This window comes from Nothobranchius furzeri, chromosome 6, assembly GCF_043380555.1.
Source record: "Nothobranchius furzeri strain GRZ-AD chromosome 6, NfurGRZ-RIMD1, whole genome shotgun sequence".
Lineage (NCBI taxonomy): Eukaryota > Metazoa > Chordata > Actinopteri > Cyprinodontiformes > Nothobranchiidae > Nothobranchius > Nothobranchius furzeri.
Window position 1 is genome coordinate 65224616 of NC_091746.1, and position 20946 is coordinate 65245561.

A 20946-nucleotide genomic window follows, 5' to 3' on the forward strand; every position below is an offset into this window, starting at 1 on the left:
CCTTTCGGCTACTCGCTAGCCCCACGCACCTTCTCCAAATGTCTGGAGACCGCGCTGCAGCCACTGCGCACGGCGGGAATGAGGGTTTTATTTTACCTGGACGATCTGCTCATATGCGCCCGGTCCAAGGACGAGGCGTCAGAGCAAACCAGGAAGTTAATAGAGCATCTGTCAACCCTGGGGTTTTCCATAAACTGGGAGAAGAGCTCCATCCTTCCATCCCAGTTGATTGTGTTTCTCGGGTGGAGCTGAACGCCTCTCTACTGAGAGCACGTTTGTCTCCGGCGAGAGTGGCAGATCTCACCACGGTGATCTCCCGAGTGCAACCCCGCAAGATCGTGAGAGCCCTGTTAGTCATGAAACTTCTGGGCATGATGGCTGCAGCTCATGCTGTGGTGCCGCTAGGTTTACTGCACACGAGGCGCCTGCAGCGTTGGTTCATCTGCCTCCGGGTACACCCGATAAGTCAGAAGAAACGTATGTTGAGGTTTCTCCCTTCAGTGGGCGGGGACCTCGCTCACTGGGGGAATCCCTGCATCCTCTCACACGGGGTCCCCATCGGACATCCTACGTCACACGTATCTGTGTTTACGGATGCGTCACTGTTGGGATGGGGGGGGCACGTGCTTGTCCCATACGGTGGCAGATCGCTGGCCCTCCCACACGCACGAGCACATAAATGTGTTGGAGCTTATGACAGTGAGGAATGTGATCAGACACTTCGCTGCCCTTCTCGAGAGCCGTCATGTCGAAGTTCACACAGACAACCAGGTGGCGGCAGCCTACATAAATCGCCAAGGGGGAGTTCGATCCCTCCCACTATTGCGTGTAGCCACAGATTTACTGTGTTGGGAACAAGTCCACCTGCTGTCCATCAAAGCCACCTACATTTCGGGGGTCCGGAATGTAGCAGCGGACATCCTGTCGAGAGGGGGACGCCGCGACTCCGACTGGCGTCTGCATCCCGCACTGATATCACAGATCTGGATGAGGTTCGGGGAACCCTCTGTGGATCTGTTCGCAGCTCGCGAAAACGCACAGTGTCGCCTGTGGTTTTCCCTGAGTCCCCGGGACCATCCCCCGCTTGGAGCGGACGCCTTCTCGCACCAGCCCTGGCCTCAAACGCTCCTGTATGCGTTTCCGTCAGTCCCACTGATTCCCCGTCTCCTGGACCGAGTTCGGTCAGAACAGCTCTCGGTAATTCTGGTAGCTCCCAGATGCTTGTCCGCGTCATGGTTTCCGGACCTGCAAGCGCTAGTGTCTGGCTCTCCGTGGAGGCTCCTGTGGAGGGCGGACGCCCTTCTCCAGGCGGATGGGATAATCAAACATCCTCCAGAAATAGGCCAACGGCTGTGGGTCTGGCCGCTGAGCGGTCACGCTTAGAGGCTTCTGGGCTGCCGCATGATGCGGTCGCCACGATTCAGAGTGCGCGGGCGCCTTCTACCGTCGCATCTCATGGTTTCCGGACCTGCAAGCGCTAGTGTCTGGCTCTCCGTGGAGGCTCCTGTGGAGGGCGGATGCCCTTCTCCAGGCGGATGGGAAAATCAAACATCCTCCAGAAATAGGCCAACGGCTGTGGGTCTGGCCGCTGAGCGGTCACGCTTAGAGGCTTCTGGGCTGCCGCATGATGTGGTCGCCACGATTCAGAGTGCGCGGGCGCCTTCTACCGTCGCATCTAATGCTGCTAAATGGGCAGCTTTCCAAAAATGGTGCACAGAGCGGAATGTTCAAGTGCTCTCCTTCCAGCTGGCGAATGTCTTATCGTTTCTGCAGATACTGATGGACAGGGGCCTCGCATTCAGCACTATTAAGACATATGCTGCAGCTATCTCATCCTGTCATCAGGGTTTTGGAGATAGATCTGTTTTCAATCATCCCCTCACAAAACGTTTTCTAAAAGGTGTCAGAAGGAACAGACCTGTGTCACGCCCGCTATTTCCCCAGTGGGACCTAACGGTGGTTCTGCGCGGCTTATCTGAAGCCCCATTTGAACCCTTGGACCAGGTCTCACGCAAGTTCCTGTCACTCAAAACTGCCATGCTGCTAGCGCTGGCATCAGTCAAGACAGCGAGCGACCTAACTGCCCTCTCAGTGGCTCCCGCATGCCTCAGGATCCGGGAAGATGGCGAGTCTGCTGTTTTATGCCCCAACCCGGCCTTTGTGCCCAAAAACGTTAATACTTCCTTCAAATCCAGGTCAGTTTCATTGGCTGGACTTTTTCCTCCTCCCCATAATTCTGATGAGGAGGCGGCTTCCCACCTTCTCTGCCCGGTGCGCGTGCTCGCACGATATGTATCACGCACTTCAGGGATTTGCCGCTCACAAAGCCTGTTTGTGCACTACAAAGACTCTTCCCTTGGGCAAGCGCTGTCGACCCAGCGTCTTTCACACTGGCTATGTGACGCCATTTCACTCGCTTACACATCATCAGGGCGGGATCCTCCTGAGACACTCAGGGCTCACTCAGCCAGAGGGATTTCCTCTTCTATGGCGCTCCACAGTGGTGTGTCGATGGAAGACATTTGTCAGGCTGCTTCATGGGCTTCCCCATGTTCCTTTACTCGTTATTATTTACGAGATGTGTCTTCAGGTTCCATCACTCGTTCAGTGCTTGAACCTCAGCAGGCTGAGTGAAAGCATTATGGCACCACATCAGCCCTACTTGAATGAATATCATCCTCTTGTGGATGATATTTTAGTGGGGGCCCCACTCTTCTCTCTGGCTGCCTCAGCCTTTTAAGCCCTGGGCTGAGGCTGAGCGACCCTCGCTAAAAGGAGACATGTTGGGTGTGTTCATTGGATGAGCTAACCAGTGTGAGGTAAACCCATCCAGCTGCGCATTATTCCAAAAGCAGCTAGCTTAAGGGCTAAGACTAGACGAAACAGAACGTTGGTTACGTATTGTAACCCCAGATTCTATGAGTCTAGTCGCAGCCCTTATGCCAATGGCCCCACTGGTTCTGTTACGATCAAGAGCCATTGGAGGCGAACAGTGGAGCGCCCACAAGGGGTGCCCACCATTGGTGGGCGTACATTTAAGATCTTCATGATTGGCTGATGCTGAGATCATCCCTCCAATAGCAGCTAGCTTAAGGGCTGCGACTAGACTCATGGAATCTGGGGTTACAATATGTAACCAACGTTCTGTCTGCAGGAGGCAAAAATGCAGCTCGAGTCCGTTAACCATCACCTGTCCACGTGAATGAAATATTAAAATTAAATTAAGTTTTTTATATTTTTGATTAGAGACAATATAAAAAAATTAAAGGCTTTATTTTATGTGTGATTCAAAAACACTTTCATTTTTGGACAAATGATGCTGGAAGTCCGGTTTGTTGGGTTTTAAACGGCCACACTTCCACAGTCCCTTTTGAAAGGTTGTAACACAAGCCAGCACAACGACCCTGACTCGGGTTTAAGAAAGCATCTGGTAAACATCAGAACATTTTTATCAAACTGATGTTTTTATCTTTTACCTTTTCCATTTTCTTGGCCTCGATGTGCCGCAACACCTGGTCTCTCCAGTCAGCCGGCACCCTCCCAGACCCGCCCCCTCCCGGTACAGGTCCTGGCCCGTCCAGAAGAGAGTGCTCAGACTTGAACCTTGCATTGGGCCGCTTGCCGGGGCTGCTGTGCTGGTAGTTGAAATCACTGACAGACATGGTCCGTTCTGGAAGCTCATGGGGCTGTGGCCTGGTTCCGACAGGCCTGGAAGCTCCAGGCACGTCGATGCTGTAAGTGCGAGCAGAGAGGGGCCTCTGTGCAGCCTGGCTCATCGCCAGCGGCCCCCTGGCAAGCGTGTGAATGTCCCGGTATGTCATGTACTCCCCCTCAGGTAACTGGATGCGCCGTGTGTCGCTCGTGGTCACCGAGGAGGAGCTGCTGCTTTGCCGCTGCAGAGTGCTACTTCTTGTTTGCCCGCCTGTGGAATGAAGTCTCTCCATGGCCCAGTCCGTTTTGGGAGGCATGGCAGCAGCCCTTGGCTGGGGCTGCAGAGGATAAGGAGGCGCCTGATTACGGTTGGAGTAGTTGGTGTTGGCGAGGGAGTGTGGATGAGGAAGGAGGTAGCCTTGGTGCTCTGGTGGAGCGCCGGTCCTCTGGGCCCAGAGGGCATCTTTAGGCACGGCACTGCCGCTTGTGTACTGGATGTTGTACTGAGGGGGGGGTCCTCCCACGCCGGTGGAGGCTGGATATCTGCTTGTGCCTGCACCGGGCTTAGAGGAAGACGGCAACTCTGAGGAGGAGGTAAAGGATCCCGGGTAGACCAGGAGGTTCTGCTCACTGAGTAGCTGACCTGCTGACTTGCATCTAACGATGATCTGACCCTGAGCACCTGGGCCCGGTCCAGCCCCCGTCATTCTAGTCTTTGACGCCGCTTCGTAAGAATCATCATCCCCGTCAAACGAGTACAGCTTCATGCCCCCCGTCTCCATGTTGCCAACGCTGTGAGCTTTCGTGACCTGTGACGGATGAGACCTTTTTTCTGGAGACAGCTCCTCGGTGCTGCGAGACAGAGACATGTCGCTGCTGCCGCTCATGCCTGGCGAAGCAGCGTACACAGCTGACGGCTCTTCTCCCACGCCTTCCTGCTGATTCCCATTCTGGAAGTGATCAGTGTTGTCGTTGCCGTGACCCTGCTTGGTGTTTAAACCCTCCCGAGTGCCGTCCACCTGAACTGCGTTATAAGCGGGCAGCTTGGTCACATTCATGTTGATCTGGTCCCACTTGGTGTAGGGGTCCCCCATCCCGTTGTTCAGGCCTTTCTCGATGAAAGCCAGCTTGGCTTCCATGGACAGGTCGTAGTCCGGAGGCGTCTGCTGGCTTTTCAAAAGGGCCTGGAGAGACGTTTCAGAGCCGTTACCATTATGGAGGAGGGGGCTGGTGTCTTTAGGCTGGTTCATGTTCTCGTCCTCCTGCCTGGAAACAGATGATTTACAACAAGGAGACATTTTAAAACCCAGTCAATGGATTTCTGCTCCACTTCTGATGTTGAGAAGAATTCTACTAACCGGCTTTTGGGAAGGAAAGGAATCTTGGCCTCTCTCTCAGGTGTGCACAAAGAGTTGTCCTGACTGCTGTCGGTGGTCAGAGACACAGAGTCGGACATGCGCGACGGTGATGAACAGTTACTGTTGTTCTGGTTGCTGTTAGCAACCGTGTCATCCAGCAAAGAGTCAGCATCCTTCCCATCATCTGGCAGTGAGAAACATTCCGGTTAAATTCACAAAATCAAGACTTCCACTTGTTTCTTACATAAAATCTCTCAGGACAATCCCTTAAGATGGAACGTTACCTTTTTTATCCTTACTTAAAGTCACTACTTTAGGCTGATTGATAGAGATCTCAATAAGAGGTGGCCTCATCTCTGCTATCTTCATCTCCTCTTCATCTGAGAGCTCCTCGGGGTCCTGAAAACCAGACAGTATTCTTGCTAAAAAGTTGATATTCTTAAGAGAATCTTAGAATTAAAAATCGGTTTTCCTTGTATGAGAAATTAGAAGTTCACTTCTGACAACCTCTAGAGTGTCCTCGTGGTTCATCATGGAAGCTTCTGAAGATCTGAGTGGAATTTTCTGAGAGCTGAAAGACTCAGAGGTGTCTTTTGATGCAGCTACAGAGTGAGTCTGGGCACCTGTGTTGGAGGACACCGGAGGCTCGATGCCAGACGGCACGCCGTTGGGAAAGGGAGCCTCTATCACCTGAACAAAAACAGACCAGGGCATGGCAGCTTTACTTATACAGCACATTTCATACACAGAGACAACTCAATGTGCTTTCCATAAGCAAAAAAAAAAAAAAGCTGGAACATTAAAACCAACATGACAGAAAATTCAATTTAAAAATAAAAAAAAAGCTAAAGGGTGAGCAATAAGAAACATTCATTCAAAGGCTGATTGAAACATTTAAATTTGGATTTAAAAGCTACTAGAGTTGGGGCACTTTTGAGGTCATACAGAAGCCGATTCCATCCGTGTGCAGCAAGGACCGTTTTAAAAGACGGCTCATTTTCATACCTTAAAAAAAGCAAACAAAGACAAGAATCTGTATTTCCTTTAGCTAAAGCTGACCTTAAGTCCAACATCCTGCACTCCAATGTGGTTCCTCTCGGGTTTGGACTCTTTTCCTGACTCGTCGCTCGTTTCATCGTCCTTGAGCCTGTTAGCCACCGACTGAGCCGTCTTCACCATGTTCTTCAGCTCGTCCGGGTAAGGGGTTGGGTAACGTTTCAGGTTTCCCTCCTGGAAAAGAACAACGCTCAGAAATCTGCTGCCTGGATGACTAGACTTCTGCTTCCTCCATCACCGTTAAATGTGCTTCTGAGTACAAACCTGTGGCCTTACTGAACAAACAGAATTCGGTCCAGAGCCAAAGTCAGGACCCCATCTGGGTCATAAACCTGCCACAACTAGATCTTCCAGCCTTTTCCCCAAACACCTTACCGACAGCTTTAGTTTTCTTATGAATAGGTCTGACTCATTATATAAACATTTTACAGACACTACAGTGACATCACCTTGATTTGGGGCCAACAACTACATCTCTACTTCTGACTGGAGAAGTTTCTGCTTCCTTTTAAAGCTGCAATCAGGAGAGAAATCATAGCGCTGAAACTGGAATGGTGAAAATATAATAATTAGTTTATTAATTCTTCTTGATTTATGAGCTGCATTCCATACCATTTCTCATTTAATTCTTCTACAGCGTCTTTTTATAGGAGTCCGCGGTGTCGCTTCATCTTTGTTCACCTCATATTTATCGGACCGTTCGCACTTTGTTAAAATTAAGTCGCCTAACTCACGCTCCACATCTGTCTCCAGCGGGGTCCCACAAGGCTCTGTCCTGGGCCCTCTGTTTATTATTTACATTCTCCCTCTTGGGGATATTCTTAGGAATCATAACATAACATCACTTTCCACTGTTATGCTGATGACATCCAGCTATATCTATCTTCCTCCCCAAATGTCTGTCCATTACTTCACCGGCCAACTATCTGAATGAGATAAAAACCTGGTTTTCTCATAATATTTTAAAACTAAATAGCAACAAGACAGATATTCTTCTTGTCGGAACTAAATCTATAGATTACTAACTCAGTTTTCCCCTCTTTTCTATTTGACAATAACATCCCATCTCCTTCACAGGTTAAAAGTCTGGGTGTCATCTTGGATAGTAATTTGACTTCACAGCTCACGTCAAAACTGTTGTTTGTTTAGCAACTGCGCATTATCAGTCGGCTACGACCATTTCTTACTCAGACCGATGCCAAAATTTAGTTAATGCATTAGCCACATCCCGTCTTGACTACTGCAGCTCTCTCTTTCTGGTATCTCTCAGAAACTCCTGCATAAACTACAGCTGGTGAAAAACTCAGCGACTTGTTATCACCAAGACTCCGCTTTCTCAACATAATGCACCGGTTCACCCTGAGTTGCATTGGCTCTCAGTTGATTCTCATATCCAATTTAAAATTCTCTTAACATTAAAAGCTCTAAATAAACGTGCACCCCTCTACCTAACAAACATTCTTCTACCTTATACCTCATCGCGCACTCTCCGTTCATCTACCAGCAACTCACTGACTAGACCACAAGTTCGCTTGTCATCTATGGGTTTTCGGTCCTTGGGCTCACAATACAAAGTGTAAATATTTAGAAGGCCAACTAGAAGTGTTCATGTAAGAGGTGTTTCTAAATATGGAAGGGGGTTGAACGGCTTAAGGTGTAATACATCTTTCCACCATTGGAGGAAAAACTCCAGATTTCTACTTTAATAGCCCAAATTTAGGGTCCTTCCCAGTAAAATGTTTTTATTCTATTTTATGTAAAATAATAGACATAAAAATATAGAATTGAGTTATCTAGTTTTAAATCGACATCTGTATAGTAAAAACATTAATATTTGATGTCTCTTCTATTGTAATTTTGTTGGTTAAAAGCTGGGAAACAGACGTCCGCGGTACTGGGACTGTTTAGAGGAAAGAGCTGCTGCTGAGCCGGTCTGAGCTGTAGTCACTCTAACTGGTGTGACGATATCTTGCTACAAATGCATTATGGGGGAGGGAGGGAGTTCCATTTGTGCTGGTAAACAATTAGTAACTTAAGACCCATTTGTATGACCATCAACAACCCCCCCCCGGCATTACCCCACACACCCTTCAACCTGCTCAACCTGTGAAGCAACTTTCTGTTTCTTTTCAGCCGTGACTAAACAACGAGTTACTCTGGAGACAGACTGGGAGTACACCATCAGCGTTGCACCCACTTCCTTTTTGAGAAGCTAAAACACATCCCCGGTAATCCTTTTGTTTGAGTTATCGGTTTAATAAAAGAAAAACCTTCCTGGATTTAAAACTCAATGCTTGTAGTCTGTTAGCGCTGCTGCTTGTATTCTTACCTAAATACATTCATCTGCCTTGTTTCAGCTATTTTTACATTTATTTTAATATTGAACATAATCTGTACATCACGCCAATTATTTTGACTTTCTTCTGTCATTCTGTAACCAATCCATCTTCTTAAATTTAATTCTCTCCTTCTGTTTGACCTCATTATTAGGGCGACATTTAACATACAACACAAACGGTAACATGTGCGTCACTGACCTTTGGGGGCGTTTCCCTCTCATCCTTGTCCTCGTCACAATCGAAGGCCACCTGAGCTCGCTGCTTCCGCTGCTCCTCCCAAAGAGCTGGATTGAAACTTTCAGAGTCGGAGCGAGGAATGACTAAAACCAGACAATAATATAACCCATTGTTGAACTCATTACAGTTCCAGACCATCCAAAAACTAGGCATTCAGTTTCTTTCAGCCTCACATTGGCCACCAGGTGGCGATAAACAGGTTAGAGAAAATTTAAAAGCCTTGACAGAACCTGGAGGAGAAAATACAGCAAAGCTAATAAATAAAATAACCAAGCTGCAAGGCCGCCGTTATTAAGAAAGGGCTTCCAAAATCATCAGTTATGGTGTGACCCTGGCGTGCACAAACAGGCTCTCTCAGGTGTCTCGTATCCTTTAGAGACAGCGTGTGGTTTCCTGTGTTAAAAGCCTCCATTTAGCAACATTTACGCACTTCTGCACAAGATCCGATTTCTCATCTCAGCTTCGCTCTTGCTACCAGAAAACAAACCTATGGAGGATATTGGGATCATCTCTTCATTGCAGCAAGTTTGAAAACAAAAACCCAAAGCCATGCAGCATGAAAAATAAATGCTACAATTGTTAAAAACAAGAATAATAATAAGAGGACATTGTTGACAGGAAGTTGAGCAGATTTCTTCACAGATAATAGCTTCAGTGGTGGTGTGACAGACTCGTTCTTGAGCTCAAACATTCAGATCCTGAACCTAATTACTGCAGAGCTCAGGTGCAACAGGATCAGTGCAAACCGGCCGGTGTAATGGAAACCCAAAGCAAAGTAACAGCTGGGAGCCTGACAACAAGATGGAGACTTGGGTTTCTTCTGCAGCTTCGGGTGACAAAGTCTCTCATTAAAGATGCAGTTAGGGATTCTTGTAGGTCACCTATAAGCTTGTGCTAACAAACGTGGTAACTTCAGTCCTGGAAAAGCTTTAAAACACCAAAACCAAGTCCTTTTAACTGAAACCTGAATTAATTCGCTCGGTGATGCTGATGCTGCAGCCTTCAACATAAGTGATCCTTAATCAGTCAAAACACGAACAAATGTAGAAGAGAAAACAAGTCTCGTAGTGAACTCACAGTCCTCGGCCCTGGTCTGCTGAGGGAACATGTAGTTGGTTAGAACCACCTTGGAAGTCTCTGGATCCTCCTCTTTCTGGAGTGGGATCAGCGGCTTGGACTGTGGGAGACACGAGAGGATGCTGCTGAAAAAGCAACAGTTCTTCATTTATGAACTTAGTGATGGGGTGTTTTAACACCCCATCACTAAGGTAGGTGAGGTGAGAGGGAAGAGATGAACGACGAAGCTTCAGTCCCACAGGAATCACTCAGATCTAATTTGTAAACACATTTCCAGAGATGAGATATCCACGCCTTCCATCAAACGGTTTATAGACCCTTTTACTGTTTGTAAACAATATGACGTCAGCGAGAATGCGTGCGCAGCTTGGCAACAGAGAATGGCGTTGTGTCAGGCTTTACCAAGCTACGCTGCGGGGTTATCACCGGCAAATCTTGAACGTTATATTATTAAAGTCACTTTAACGAATGGCAACAGACTCCCGGATCCCTGTGGCATTACGGAATGGGTGGAAGATGTAGGTGCGTGGCCAGATATCCAGTGGCCCGATATATATACGTTTTTAGTGGAGAGGCCCAGTAAGTACACACGTGAGAAGCTAGGGGCATACAAATCGTTAGAAGCATACAACTATGTTGTCTGTGGCCACGTACAGAAAGTAAAATATCACCACATAGACTCTGAGTTTTGCATCTTGAAGGCAGAAGTCCTTCCTAGCCAAAGACAAGGACACAAGACTGCTATGTACGAGGCTTGGGTCATAGTAAACAAACCAGAGAACTACGTCTTCACAGCCAACTGTACCTGCATGGCAGGGTGAGTATAGCATAGGTTTCTTTTTTTAGCGTGCTCAGAGTACAATCGTGTTAATTTTAGAGAAATACAGTTTACACTAATATGCAGTGGGAAAATACAGATGAATTAGAATGAAATGTTAATTTGAAGCATGAAATAAAGCGTATAAATTTGTTTAATTCTGTCATTTTGATGTTCCAGACTTGGGTCATGCTGCAGCCACGCAGCAGCAATTTTATTCAAAGTTGAGCTTTGTGTTAGGATGGGAAAAACAGAAAAGGCTGCAGTTACCCTTTTGATGGCCTGCAGCCACAGACGCCTCCGATTTTGTTGAAATGGATGTGCTCCCTTCGGAATTCTGTAAAGTTTCAGTCCACTGCTTAAAGAGAAGCGATTCTGGCATCCATACACGCAACAACCCGACATTTTTATGTGCTCAGAACTTCAAAACAAAGGGTTTAAAACGCTGTTTTAGTATCGAGTGTGAATGAGGAAGCCTTCACTCTCGTTGCCAGGCTGCACGCGCAACTTTTGATGACGTAGGTAGTAAAAGGGTCTATTGCATCATGTGCCGTCACTCTAGGCCAGACAAACTTAGACCAGGTTGGTCTAGCCATCCTCCTTTGTGGCCTCAGCAGGTCCATTGGACCAAACAATTTGAGAGATGAGCCAATCACAGCGCTCAATGTTTGTAGACAAATGTTAGGCGGGCTTTGAATCAGAGCTGCAGAGAAAAAAGCTAAAACAAAAATGGCCAAATGGTTCCTGAGCACAGCCACAGCTCACCACAGGGATGGGTGAAATGCAGAGATGTCATTTCACCAGTGTGTGTTGATGACTATGGGATTTTAACTTGCTTTTTCTTCTATGACGGTGAGTGGCAAACTTCCCCGTTGACCGATTTGCGTAGCGATGAATGCGTCACATCATTGGTCGCTCTGATTAGTCCTAATGCTGTCCAGTATGTGCTTAACACTCGTGTCAGAAAAAGACAGACCCGTCTGTGTCATCCACCATGGATTGTGGCAGGCGAAAGACGGTGTGGATTAAACAGCCAAGAGACAGCAGAGTGCTTCTTGGCTAATAGAAGCTAACCATTAGCATTAGCAACTCCACAACACGGCACATCTCATTCAGGCTTGTGTTATTTGTAGAGATAAAACATAAAAGTTGCATTTTTTTTACCCAAGAATGAGCGAACGAAGAGCTTCCTGAAACAGGAGCGCGAGAGATTTTATTCCACACAGAGAACGACTCATAAGACATTAATTCACACTCGGGACCACAGCACATTCATGGAAATAATGAGCATAATTAATCATTTATACATTTAAACTAAAAGTGTCTTTACGTCTCATAAATGTAAGTAGAAATGCTACTTTTTTTCTTCACAGCATTTAGAAATAGCTGCAGCATCTCAGGGACAATTCATCAAGACAGTTGAACAGAGTCACGGAAAAGTGAAGCTGGAACAGGAATTAGCTTTAATAATCGATTCAAAGATGTTGTAAGAGTCTGACAGTAATGTGGAAATATTTATAGGGTCACAGAAAGCCAAGACTTCAGTCGAGTCCTTCAGCTTCCTGCAACATCATCAGATCCGTGTTTGAGCTCTTCTGCAAGATTTGACTTGTTCTTTTATAAAATGAGCTGACCAAAACCAACCTTCTCCAATAATAGACGGACGCTTTAGCTAGAGTAGTGGAAGATGTTTGTTCTTATTTTTATTTAGCTAACTGCTGCATGCTTATTGCGCACACACACACACACACACACACACACACACACACACACACACACACACACACACACACACACACACACACACACACACACACACACACACACACACACACACACACACACACACACACACACACACACACACACACACACACACACACACACACACACACACACACACACACACACACACACACACGTTTAAAGGTGTTCCTCAAAGGTTGCAGATAATGATCTCATTTTTTGGCAATGACTCGGGTCCCTTTAAAACGGAGAGTTTTGGGCGTCGCCACCATTGACCTGCACGGCCGCTCGACACGTTTCGATCAAATGTCCTGGAAGTGCTTCCGTGTATTCCAGATGTTTCTCTGTGAGCTACTTTAGCCTCAGCTTAACTTTGTAGCTTAGCCTCTTAGATAACTGCAGAAGTTGTTCCTGCAGCAGGTTAAGGTCTTACCTGGTTTTCAGACAGCCACATTGCAGTCATCTCATTGAGTTTGGTGAAACTGTAAGGAAGATTCTTCAACCTGCAACAGAAAATATTCCATTACCACCATTATGTTTTCTCATTGTGAGAGGTAAATTATTCTTTACTAAAAATAAGTGAAATTGGGATTTCGCAAAACCTGGTCAGAATAAACCTCTGCCGAGTGATCCAGGATCTGGTATCAACTATATTAAACATTCCAGGTTTTCCCCTGGTGTTAACGTTACGGTGGGAGCAGCAAGAAGCATCAGCCGACTGGTTTTGCCATTTTAGTTGTTTTTCTAGGTGTTTTGCTTTTGTGGAGCTGCAACGCCCGATATTACTTATGTTTGCTGCTCTCTGCTCCACTCACCACCTTGTGTGTGTGAGAGGAAGGAACCAAGAGGCTGATTCGCCCGTTTGCTTTAACAGCAGAAAGGAATTGATCGTAATAACTAATCAGACTTGACAGCACAACTTCTGCTCGTTCAAAACAAACCACTGGTAAAAAGTGTAGGTGTTTGTTGTTGGGAGTGTTTTTGTGGGAATAAACATTCAGGAGAACCAGAAAAATGTCCAAATCGTAGCTTTGGACTTCCTCCTTGCATTAGAGTAATAGCTTTTAACTCATTCACTGCCAACGACAGGTGTTTACTGTGTGGGCATCGGAACGAGCCCCCGCACCGTAAGAACAAACATCTCAGCTCTAAAGCCGATCTTCATCCGCGTACGTCACATGCCACGTGATCAGGAAGCAGAAAATCCACGTGTTAGGAGATCGTTTTGGGTCGCTGCTGTAAAAAAAGTGAGGCGCGAACCGGAAAAGCTTCTGCCGATCACAATTCTACAATGGATTATGAAAGAACGGATAAAGCTCGAAACGTGCTGATTCTTCCTGATGTAAGAGGTGAGTCTTTGCTTTGTTTTGTGAGTTTTGGCTTTGACATCATCCTAGCGTGCAACGTTCTGTCACTCTTAAAAAAAACAACAAACGCTGAAAAACGCTGGCAGCGAACGGCTTTTCTGCTCAGGAAACGGCTGGCAGTGAATGAGTTAATGGTGCAATGGTATGATGTCATTTCCTGTCATCTCTATAAATTTTATTGTACATTGTGAATATTCCACTGAAGCTTTTTGTGAAGACAATCATGAATTGAATTGAAATTGCCATTTCTGACCCCAAAATCGGGTATTCGGTTTCTCGTTCAGCCCTTCGCTGCTGTGGACTAAATGCTTTAGCACATCTGGCATTTCTGATGCTGGCAAAGCAGGCTTCGACTTTTCAAACCAAAATATTACATTTCTTGTCAGGATGTAATCTTTTAATCTGGATTTTATAATTAAACTTCAGATTCTTCCAACCTGCTCACTAACCCCTTTTAATAGTTTATACAGTCAAGCATCACTGGCAAAGCTCCTAGAGGGGCTTTGAGAACAGCTACTGTAAAACATCTCAGGTTATCCAATCTGCTGATTAGTCATGTAGTGAAAATATCTTTAAACTTTCTAAACGTCATCCTTGCATTAATTGTTTTTTAGTATCTAAGGTGCCCTTTAACCCCAGTGAGGCCCGACTCACTTGTTGTTGCTCAGATTGATAACTTTCAGCCTCTGCATGTCTCCCATCTCCTCAGGCAGAGTCTCCAGCTTGTTGGAATGCAGAAACAGCACGGTGGCATTCTTCCACTTACCCAGCTGTGAGGGAAACACACGGAGGACTGTTGAGTCACGAGATGCAGCAACGGCCGAGTAGACTGACAAACGCTGATATACAGGCTCACCTCCGGGGGAAGCTGGGTGAGGAAGTTGTGATCTGCAGCAAAAGTACGAATGCCGGTGCACTGACCGATGGAGGACGGCAAGGCTTCGATTTCATTGAAGCTGAAGTCCAGCTCTTCGATTGACGTCAGTCTGAAAGAGTCAAACAATCAACCTTCTCTTTTTACAATTACACACTAAAAAACACAGCGAACACGATGAATAAACAGAAACTAGGATGTTTTGCTTGTTTATGGCATCCCCTAGTGTCCGTTTGTAGAACCGAAGCCAAAACCCATCTCCTTGCTGTGTGCTTGTCTTTTATACACCTTAATCTAACAGCTGAAGCATCTCCCAGCCTTCATTAGTGTCTACAGGTGTGATTCATCACTAAATTAAACAAATCAGCTGTGTTCACAATCTAAAACATGCAGGAAACGTTCTGGAACCAGAGTGCAGTGCCAGGTATGTCAGCTAAAAGTCCCAACAGAGTGGACCAGTAGTCTGACGATGCAAGTGGAATATTCAGGCCACAGGGTGGCTGGGTGGCCTTCCATTAACCCTGTAAAGGATCATATTTTAGCACGTACTGGCTCGAGAAAAGGATTTTAAAATAAGAAAAGGTTGCAAAATATCCCTTTAATAATGCTCACTCTAATAAAAACTAATACACACAAGCAGTCATGGGTGACTAGATCATCGTGAAGTCACAAAAAGTTATTTTAGGGATGCAGAAATGAGAAGGAATACTGTAAGTGTAGCAGCATCATGATTCCCGTCACACTGAAGGAGGTTTTCACCATTTGATGCAATCAAGCATAAATCTTAACGGTGGTGAGGAGCTCAGCGGGGTCTTAATCCCGGCTGGAGAGGGACTAACAGGTAAAATGGGAATAAACTAGATAAATTACAGGAGAATTACTTTGTCCTGCGATTTCAGAGAACAGGGTTCAACTCCCACAAACCACATAAAACATAAAAATAATAATCAGCTAAAAATAAAAGAGAAAAAAAGAGCTCACTTCGGCTAAAATCATTGCATGGGATTAAGCTAAATCATAGGCTTTGTCGCATAATCTAAGCCAAAGTTCAGAAGGAGATGTATGCTGTGACATAAGTGATAACTGATGCTGTTTGGAAACAAAAGCACCACTCTGCAGTTTTTTTCTCTCATGGGTGAAAATTACAACAGAAATAAAAATCACGATGGATGGATGGATGGTAATCTGTGACTTGAAGCAGCTGGATTTACCTGCCTGCTGTGCACATGATCAGCCTGAGAAAAAGGTTTAGTCTCAGTCCTGAATCTGGGAATCATCTCATCATACCTCACAGGATTAATCCACAGACCTTTTATTTCTTTGACCAGCGGATGCGTAATGACAAACGCACGACAATCCACAGATTTTTAGGAGTTTAGAAGCTCCAACACTCACCCTCCAATGGAGTCTGGTAAATACATCAGCTGGTTTTCATCCACTTTCAGCGTGCTCAGTTTCTTTAAGGAGCCTAGAAACCGGAAAACCAGGAGACCGGATTAGAGAGGACAACAACAACAGCTGCCCAGGCTGGTATTGATCAGTTATTACCGTTTAACCACTAAAGAGAAGGGTCCACTAGAGCAGCTAATTAGGTTCATTAGAACCGACATCGATACAGTAAAACGCCGACTAGTAATCGGTCCTCATATCGACCACAATGAGCGGCAACTCAGCTGATTTTATTATCCTTGTTTTAACTTCTGAATAAGCACATAAAATAAATCTTGAATCGTTTTTCTCCGATGTTCACATAGCTAAAAAAACAAAATAAAACTATGAAAATCTGACCTTTTTACATTTTTTTTAATTCATTTGGTGCAGTCAGGCTTTTAATACAATGTGAGATAATCCAAAAATGATGGGTTGGTATTAACGTAATGATGATGTAATATTGTTTAACATTTTACTCTAAAATCCTCCTTCTAGATTTATTTTGTTTAGCTGATTTTCTTCAGGTACATTCAGTGCATCCCATCGATGTGCGGTTTCCAAAGTTGGGGTCGAGGGGTCCCCACTTAAGGTCACCCAGAGCGACAAAGGGGGCCTCCAGATGATTTCCAGAAATCAAAATAAAGTTGAAAAACAATTGCTGAAGATACATTTCCAGCACAAATTTTACTAAATAGTCTAGTCATAAATGGGTAAAAGTCAAGAAATCACTTAAATATGAGCTGCCTGACACAGAGAAGTAGACCAAAAGCACCTCAAAAGCTAGACATCATGCCAAGATCCAAAGAAATTCAAGAACAAATGAGAACTGAGATCTATCAGTCTGGTAAAGGTTATAAAGCCATTTCTAAAGCTTTGGGACTCCAGCGAACCACAGTGAGAGCCATTATCTACAAATGGCAACAACATGGAAAAGTGGTGAACCTTCCCAGGAGTGGCAGGCCGACCAAAATTACCCCAAGAGCACAGAGACAACTCATCCGAGAGGTCACAAAAGACCCCAGGACAACTTCTAAAGAACTGCAGGCCTCACTTGCCTCAATTAAGGTCAGTGTTCACGACTCCACCATAAGAAAGAGACTGGACAAAAATGGCCTGCATGGCAGATTTCCAAGACGCAAACCAAAAGAACATCAGGGCTCGACTCAGTTTAGCTAAGAAACATCTCAATGATTGCCAAGACTTGTGGGAAAGTATCTTGTGGACTGATGAGACAAAAGTTGAACTTTTTGGAAGGCAAACGTCCCGTTACATCTGGCGTAGAAGTAACAGCATTTCAGACAAAGTACATCATACCAACAGTAAAATATGGTGGTGGTAGTGTGATGGTCTGGGGTTGTTTTGCTGCTTCAGGAACGGGAAGGCTTGCTGTGATAAATGGAACCATGAATTCTATTGTCTACCAAAACATCCTGAAGGAGAATGTCCGACCATCTGTTCGTCAACTAAAGCTGAAGCGACCTTGGGTGCTGCAGCAGGACAATGACCCAAAACACACCAGCAAATCCACCTCTGAATGGCTGAAGAACAACAAAATGAAGACTTTGGAGTGGCCTAGTCAAAGTCCTGACCTGAATCCTATTGAGATGCTATGGCATGACCTTAAAAAGGCGGTTCATGCTAGAAACCCCTCAAATAAAGCTGAATTACAACAATTCTGCAAAGATGAGTGGGCCAAAATTCCTCCAGAGCGCTGTAAAAGACTCGTAGCAAGTTATCGCAAACGCTTGATTGCAGTTATTGCTGCTAAGGGAGGCCCAACCAGTTATTAGGTTCAGGGGGCAATTCCTTTTTCACACAGGGCAATGTAGGTTTGGATTTTGTTCTCTCCCTAAATAATAAAAACCATCATTTCAAACTGCATTTTGTGTTTACTTGTGTTATCTTTGACTAACGGTTAAATGTGTTTGATGATCAGAAACATTTTGTGTGACAAACATGCAACAAAATAAGAGATCAGGAAGGGGGCAAATAGTTTTTCACACCACTGTATGTATTTGTGAAACACACGTGGTGAGGCCTGAAGACACAGCTTATGCATCTCCTAGGGCTAGGCTAATAAGTAAAATTCACACATTGACTCACATCATCAAATCATACAAAACCAGCTTTCACAGGTCTGACTTTACCTAGAAGGACAACGAAATCCCAAAATGTGCCATGTGTCTTAAAATGCAGCAAAATGAGCAATGATTAATCAGGTTTAAATGGCTTCACATCACAAAGCAACAAAACACTTCAGTATTTTTCTGATGTGTGTAAGTCTCAACCGTTTGCTAAAGGTGACCCAGGCTACAACAGATAACGGGATCCGTGGAAAACGTTTACCCCTGAACGTTTGAGGACCCCTGCGATAGATCGCTGACCAACAGATCTACACACTGGCATGTTTGTCATCACATTGCGAATATGGAAGAATAAAGATGATGAAGAAAGTTGGAAAGAGTTGATCAGCTGCCAGCTTTTCACTCACGTGATTAATCATGTTTGGCTTCTACAGAACAAACCTGGTGAACATCTGCTCAGATTAGAGATGATTCATCAGTGGAAACCAGACTACTACAAGATCAAAGTGACCATTTTATTTATGTCAAACATAACTTAACACTTTTTAAGACTAAATATAAACCAGTGTTGGATTCTCTGGACGTGGGAAAAACGATACGGATAGATTTTAAACTCATTAGTTAGAAATAAAAACTTATTAGCAAGTAAAAAAAAAAAACAGCAATGGCTTTAAGAGAAGGTTTTGAACATTAGCCACCTGAAAACACACAGCAGCTCGAAGCGAACACAGATGAGTTTGGTAACAGATGTTCCTCAGTAACCCCGGCTTTCCACAGGAGCCGTCAGCAGCACGTTACTGCAGCAGCACATCTTTTTCGCGTAAGCTGCTGCTTGGCCCTTCCCACGAGACGCGAGGCAGCAGGGGAGCAGCTGTCACCGACCGAGCACGAAGTCACACGAGTGACTTCGTCAGTAAACGCAACAACAAGCAGGAGAAAATTACAACACGGCTCCAAAAGGGTTGTGTTTTATGTTCTGTCCGTTTTATAATCGCCAATACGGACCTGAAAAACAAAGGAGACCGCTAGCTAGGTGATAACTTCTCACGGGGCCGCACAGTTAGTAACCTTTTTTTAAAAGTAAAGCAACCGGAAGGCAGTACGTTTCTTTATTCTGAAAATCTCGGGAGCTTCTCTCCATTTCCGCGTCCGATTTCCTGTCTTTCCTTCCCCAAAATGTCGAACTTGACCCGTTTCAGAGGCGTCTCGCGTAGAAAATAGAACCGGCGCCTAAAGGCCGCGACATGCTGCTCCTGAGACGCGGCCGACTCGCGCTGCTGACGGCTCCAGTGGAAAAGGTTCTGTTGACCACAGCGGTTCCTATCAGCAGCTATGACGTGCTGCTGCAGTAACGTGCTGCTGATGGCTCCTGTGGAAAGCCGGGGTAAGACGAATGTGAAAAGTGTGATGCTCACCGATGGAGCCGGGCAGCTGAGTCAGAGCGTTGTTTGAGAGCAGGAGGTCCTGCAGATTCTCACAGTCGGAGATCTTTTCATCAATCATGTCCAGGTTGTTCTTTGACACATCCAGGTAGACCAGCTGTTTGAGTGTCCCCAGCATCTGGACAGACACGAGCAACCATAAAGTCACAAAACACCACCATCAGAAATGTTTTTTTCCACGTAGCATTTTAAAACCAAATGAAGGAGACGAGCTACGGCAGACGGTTTGGGTTTATTTGCTCCACTGCTAATAAAAGGCCGGTCTGTGATTACAGCTGATGCTGTTGAAATGCTGCCAGGAGAGCCAACGCTGTGACCCAGTTACAGCAAGCTGGGAGCCCAATTCAGTAAAGGAAACCAAACACAATACATTCTAAATACACACACACACACCATTTATGTAGAAACAGTGTTTTCTAAAACTAAACATCCGCCGTTTATTTAGATGGAAATGGATCGTGGTAGTAAACCATACCCCAGGCAGAAACGAAAGTTTGTTCCCGTCCATCCACAACTCCTTGAGTCCAGTCAGGTGCTCCAACACCTCAGGCTGCAGGCGCAGAAAGGTGATGATGAGTCAGAGGTATACAAGGATAGAAATGTATAATAAACATCAGGTTTCTGCACGTGTGCTCCAACAGTTCTCAGAGAGGAGGAGAGGAGGTGCGCTCTGGGCATCGACCGCCCGTCTGATACTCACCACTTCAACAAACTCATTACTCCCCAGGTCCAGCCTCTCCAGCTGTGTGAGCTTCTGCATGCTGCTGTTGACACACAGGAAAGTCCAGACTAAAAACCACTCATGTGACATCAGGCAGGTTCACTGTTAGACATTTCATTGGGTTTTTTACAGTACCTTACTGGCAACACTGTTGCCAGTAAGGTACTGTAATTTCCATTTACAGTATCTTACTGGAAACAGTGTTGCCAGTTAGGTACTGTAAATTGAAATTACAGTAGTGGTACTGCATTTGTATTTTACAGTTCTATTACTGTTATTTTACAGTATGGTCTCAGTTACTGTAAAACTAAAATACAGTACCAGTATTGGTACTGTATTTTAGTTTTACAGTAACTGAGACCATACTGTAAAATAACAGTAATAGAACCGTAAAATAACAGTTATGGTACTGTATAAATTAAAATGAGGTAGGACCACTACTGTAAAAAAATGTTTCTTACAGTACAGTGTTGTACCATTTTTTGTTCATACTTGTAGACTGTTTAATTATAATTAAAATTGTAATAAAATAATTTTAAAGTTTAATGAATGATCTTAAAGTTTTCCTAAATTGACTTAAACAACTATATTAAATCAAAACAAACTTCTCTTACAAAACATAGGATTCTTTATTTCGAACACCTCAAACGTAAAAAACATGAGAGGTGATCTTATGTAGAAAAAAATCTCATTCAAAATATTAGAAATTCACCTCAAATCATTACTGGAAAAAATAAAACATTTTA

The 20946-nt window shown here is 45.0% G+C and overlaps 1 protein-coding gene across 3 annotated transcripts in view; it reads right to left on the reverse strand.

Moving 5' to 3' along the window:
* The window catches only part of erbin (erbb2 interacting protein), a 104522-nt gene that overhangs the window by 14903 nt on the left and 68673 nt on the right, over nt 1-20946 (reverse strand). For 2 of the 3 annotated variants that reach the window (XM_054744553.2, XM_054744551.2), the window contains exons 7-20: nt 20180-20243; nt 19955-20029; nt 19453-19597; nt 15918-15990; nt 14505-14634; nt 14303-14418; nt 12715-12784; nt 9719-9818; nt 8603-8724; nt 6069-6239; nt 5517-5699; nt 5294-5408; nt 5010-5193; nt 3477-4917 (exon numbers count right to left, since the gene is read on the reverse strand). In XM_054744553.2, the coding sequence (XP_054600528.1) occupies nt 3477-4917; nt 5010-5193; nt 5294-5408; nt 5517-5699; nt 6069-6239; nt 8603-8724; nt 9719-9818; nt 12715-12784; nt 14303-14418; nt 14505-14634; nt 15918-15990; nt 19453-19597; nt 19955-20029; nt 20180-20243 (2989 nt within the window). The remainder of the gene's footprint in view (nt 1-3476; nt 4918-5009; nt 5194-5293; nt 5409-5516; nt 5700-6068; nt 6240-8602; nt 8725-9718; nt 9819-12714; nt 12785-14302; nt 14419-14504; nt 14635-15917; nt 15991-19452; nt 19598-19954; nt 20030-20179; nt 20244-20946) is intronic. The other variant, XM_070552447.1, reaches the window with a different exon arrangement.